Source organism: Lynx rufus, unplaced genomic scaffold (genome assembly GCF_022079265.1).
Source record: "Lynx rufus isolate CCGP_SWC_20201006 ecotype Redwood Valley unplaced genomic scaffold, mLynRuf1.p SCAF_15, whole genome shotgun sequence".
NCBI lineage: Eukaryota > Metazoa > Chordata > Mammalia > Carnivora > Felidae > Lynx > Lynx rufus.
Window position 1 is genome coordinate 28023578 of NW_025814829.1, and position 5161 is coordinate 28028738.

General features: G+C 45.9%; 1 protein-coding gene across 1 annotated transcript; it reads left to right on the plus strand.

The window, feature by feature from the left end:
- The first annotated feature begins 2347 nt into the window (after positions 1 to 2347).
- On the plus strand, positions 2348 to 4831 carry IL20 (interleukin 20). Its single transcript, XM_047076450.1, has 5 exons — positions 2348 to 2506; positions 2783 to 2848; positions 2943 to 3095; positions 3681 to 3755; positions 4754 to 4831. Exons 1-5 carry the CDS (start codon positions 2348 to 2350, stop codon positions 4829 to 4831), a joined length of 531 nt encoding a protein of 176 aa, XP_046932406.1.
- The last annotated feature ends 330 nt before the right edge of the window (positions 4832 to 5161 follow it).

Consider the following 5161-nt stretch of genomic DNA (forward strand, 5'->3'; position numbering starts at 1 on the left):
GGAGATCATGACCTGAGCTGAAATCAAGAGTCGGTTGCTTAATTGACTGAGACACCCAGGCGCCCCCAGGCATATCCTTTATCTAAAAATTATAACTATAACTAGATAAACTATAACTTTGTCTAAAACTATAATTAGCAGTCTCCTAGGAAGGAATCTTTAGGAGGAAAGTGTTGAGGTAATGCAGCCTGAGATTAATCTGCCTTAGAATGGGAGGAAGTGAGATGCCACCAGAGAAATTCCAAGGGAGTTCCAGCCCTCACCTGCAGGAGTTCACTTCCTTTCTGTGACCTGTATATAAAACTGGAAGCCTCTTGGCTTGAGACAGACTCCTAGGTGACCAGAAGCAGCAGCCTTTCCTGAGCTCAGGTAAGAAAATTCCCTTTCTCTACACTACTCACACAGTTCTGGAGGTCAGCCTGGTTCTTCCAATCATTTACCCAAGTGTGTTCAGGGCCACGTCTAAAGGAGCCCTTTCCAACAGTACAAAATATCCTGAGGATAGAGAATTATCATGTTTGTCTTCACACACCAGTACCTAGCACAGTATTTTAGATGGTGCTCAATAGGAGTGCCTGGGTGATTCAGTCAGTTGGGAGCCCGACTTCAGCTCGGATCATGATCTCATGGTTCGTGAGTTTGAGCCCCACGTCAGGCTCTGTGCTGACAGCTCAGAGCCTGGAGCCTGCCTCGGATTCTGTGTCCCCCTCTCTCTCTGCCCCTCCCCTCCTCACACTCTATCTCTCAAAAATGAATAAAGATTAAAAAAAATTTTTAATTAAAATAATCATTTAAAAAGATGGTGCTCAAGAAATGCTAATCAAGTTGTTGAATTTAAAGTATATTTACTATATACCCTCTATGCTCAAGGCAGCTAACAGCATTCTCTATTTAAAATTAATTGATCACTCGCTATATTTTAGGTGTGTAAATCATGCATCATTGTCTTTAAATGTCAAAACAAGCTTCTGGGGTAAGTGTGATTGTTTCATTTGGGGGGCTAAGAAAACAAAACTCAAAAAGGTGAGTTTACCTGTCCAGAGTCACATAGACGTAGGGTGACTACCTCATTCAGGTTTACCTGTGACTTTTCCAGTTTTGAAACTAAAATCCTTGTGTCCTGGGACACCACCTTCCCCCCCTCCCCCACCGCCCAGTCCTGAGCAAATAGGGACAACCTATTTTGATGGGAACTTGTAGCCAATATGTCTCAGCATGGCACTGGCAGATTCACTCGTTATTTAAAATATGTGGTGCATCATGGATATGTTTTTCATTAATTTTGATATCGCATGAAATATTATTTGTCTTGTTGATTAAGACTTTTAGTGCCCACTTACATTCGGTGCCTGAGAGGAGTACTCCATTCTCCTTACACTAATCCCAGCTCATTATAATTTATCTTCAAACTCAGGAGACACTATAAAGTGCCCTCCTATGGAGCCGTCTATTCCAGGAAGAAATGAGTTCCCCTCCTGCCTTTCTTCTCTTTCTTTTGGGACCTCGGCAGAGCCAGAAAAGAGCCCGCTCTTGCCTCCCTCTCCGGTGTGCCTGACTATAGTCTTCCTGTAGAGGGCGCTGTGGAGCACAGACACCTCGGGAGAGAGAAGTGCTAGGTGTAACTGGGCTGATTGCCCATCAGATCTTGCCTTTCCCTGGCAGTAAGATTGTTATGAAATCATTGACTTTCTATTTGCCTTTGGGGCTGAAATAAATCTATTATCCCGAAATAACCAACCCGATCCCAAATACCAAACAGCTAAGCTCTTCTGCCCTGGGGGTAGCCATAAAATCCAGACAATTTTCCCCCAAGTGTTTTCAGTGGCTCAGCAACAGCTTCTGTAAGGTTCTGTTTTCCTTAGTTTCCACAGTTCCCCTGTGGGCTTAAGGGGACCAGAAGAGTGAGCTACACTGGCATTCTGGAAGGGAAGACTGTATACGTCAATTGGGCAAAACAAGTTTTAACATTTTCCCCGAAATGTAATCCTCTGTCTACTCACTGCAAGTACCTGCTGCTCCAGGCCTTACCTGCTGGGCAATGACGATGGGGCTGGGATGGGGACAGAATAAAGGAGTCGGGACCTGTAGCACCAACTCACAGACCCTGAACGAGCAGCCGAAGTCTCTCCTTCCGGGACAGCAGCTCAGCAGCTTTTCTTAGTAAGTTAGATGAATGGGCCAGACCGTCCAAACCCAGACAAAGCTATTGAGTTTCACAAGGGGACACCTGGGGAAAGCATGTCCCTGGACTGAATTGGCTTCTTCAGACATGACATTGGGAAAATCAGTAAGTCATGCTCTTTCCTTTGAATTCCTAGCTCCCGTGGTCTTCAGATTCTGGCACAAGATGAAAGCGTCTGGTCTTCCCATCTGCCTTCTCTCTGCTGTGTTTTATCTCTTCTGGACCCCTTCTGCTGGGCTGAAGACACTCCATTTGGGAAGTTGTGTGATCACCACAAACCTTCAGGCAATGCGAAACGGGTTTTCTGAGATACGGGACAGTGTGGTAAGCGAAGGAGGCAACCCCTCCCTGCCCCTGTGGCTGCCTCTCTCCTTCTCTACTTGTCCTTCTCTGTCCTCTGGGACACAAAAAGAGACAGGCTGGGGACCCCATACCAGGAGGATGCATTCCCAAGAAAGAGTTGTAGTTCAAAATTGAAAAGTGTTTTGGCAAGAGACGTCCACTGGGCTGTGGCAAGGAAAAGTTGAGAGAGGTCTTGATGTCTAACACCCGGCAGCAGTCCCTGACCTGTCCTTTCCTGCCTTGCCTTCTTCCACTTAGCAAGCCAAAGATGAAATCATTGACATCAGAATCTTGAGGAAGACTGAGTCTTTGCAAGACACCAAGGTATGTGCTTGGTCCATAAAACTGTGGGAGGAAATATAAATTGGAGGCATCTCCACCACCCCAGATGCCACCAACATACTAGTCTCCTTTGTAGCCTGCAGATCAGTGCTGCCTCCTCCGCCATGTACTGAGACTGTACCTGGACAGGGTTTTCAAAAACTATCAGACGCCTGACCACCATATCCTCCGGAAGACCAGCAGTCTTGCCAACTCTTTTCTTACCATCAAGAAGGACCTCCGGCTCTGCGTGAGTAAAGGTCTTGGGTGAAAGGACCCATCGCCGCACATAGTTCAATGACTTAGCAACCAAGCTCTTTCTTATCCCCATTTACTGGCTAGCAAAACTGAAACCAAACGTTCTCATAATCGGTATTGTACCATGTGACAGGTCATAAGAACTCAGTTTTACTGTCTTTGGGGTATAGGCCCTATGCAAAAAGTCTACATAACTGCAAAATGCTATTTCATGTTAATGATAATTATCTGTTAGCCATGAATTCCGCTTTCCACTGTAGGTGAAGGATCCTACAGTACATTAGTGTATCCTCAGCCTCTCAGCAGGCCGTGGGGCTGAATATCAAGACAAGGTCTGAATAGGACCTAGGTATCCAACAAAGAGCTCCCTATGTGAGCCTACAAAGCTGGCCTCCTCTTCTGGCTGATGAGTAGTTTACTGATCCAAAATGATGAGGTCTGAAAAGACTTTCCATAAGAATGGAGTAGGTACAGGAACGCAGGTGAAAGAGTAGAATTCTCCTTACTTCGTGGCAGTGGTGAGGGCAGATAATCAGAATCTTTAATAAAATCCATCATTCTGTGGCATTCTTTTCAGCATGCCCACATGACATGCCCTTGTGGGGAGGAAGCAGTGGAGAAATACAGCCAGATTCTGAGTCACTTCGAAGAGGTATATGCAATTTGGGCCTCGGTAGGGATGGGTGTGTTTTTAGAACTGAGATCACAACTGGGTGGGATAGATATTCATACCGGTAGAAATCCTGTAGCCCTCAACAATTGCCCTCTGAGGTCATGTGGACCATCCCTCTGCTTTAACCCAGGGGACACCCATCCAGGCTCTAGAAGGGTGTTGTCTCTGGAAGACGCTCTTAATTCCATCAAGTCACTCCAGAGACATCTGTGTCTTCCAGCTGTACAAACAAGAAGCAGTAGTTTTCCAACATTACACACTTATACGTACCCTCAAAAACAGTCACAATTTCACACACGCCCATGCCATGCTGTTCCTCACCTTGGTGCCTTTGCACATCTGCCAGGAAGGCTTGAAGTCCACTCCTCACTGACTAATTCCTACTCATCCTTTAAGACTCACCCTAAGCATCACCTCCAGGAAGGTACTGACTATGTCTCTCAGAGGTAGGTGCCTCTTCTGTCATCCTGTGGAGACTCCATCCTCCATCCACCACACTACATTTTAGTTGTCTGCTTCTGTCTCCTTCACTTGACTGAATTCCCTGTGGGTAGGCATTGTGCCATTTATCTCTGAATCCTCAGCCAGCCCAGTGCTTAACACAATAAATATTTGCTCGGTTAAAGTTGCACAGTAGGCAACTCCTAACACACACACACACACACACACACACACACATCTTTCTTTAAGAAAAAACCCAACAGTCTAATTACTTTGATCTCTGTGATTCAAGACGCTTGGGTTATACTCCAAACTCTGCCACCTTCTGGGCTTCAGTTTCCCTATGTCATGGACTCCAGGATTTTCCTTCCTCTTGTGAGATCTTGAGATTCCATCACGTCTTTCACGCTCTCCATCTTGAAGAGAATACTGGGCTCGCAATGCCCAGCAGACCTACCAGTGAAAGGAGAGCATTAACCCGGGAGCACATGTTGTCCCTTTATGAGATGCTCAGCACAGAAGTGTGTGTCTTTCAGCTTACGCCTCAGGCAGCGGTGGTGAAGGCTTTGGGAGAGCTGGACATTCTCCTGCAGTGGATGGAGGAGCTGGCCTAGGAGGAGGGTGACGACCCCGCTGGCAATAGTGCTGGCCAAGAGTCCCAGTCCTCGGTACCCGCGAAGGCGTGACCCCCAACCACCGTCTCGCTGCTGTACAACGTAGTGCTGGCCACTGTGGAGATTATTTATTTATTGATTATTTGCTTCCTTATTGTGGTTGTCCCCAGGAGTTCCCACTCTGAATGGAGACCATCGTTTTATAAGATTTTGATGAGATCTTTTCCACCGTGGGGTGTATTTATTACTTAATATATTTATTTATTTTTGCTATTTAACTTATTTATTTTTGTATGTGAAGACAAGACTTAAAAAATTCACGGGTTATAT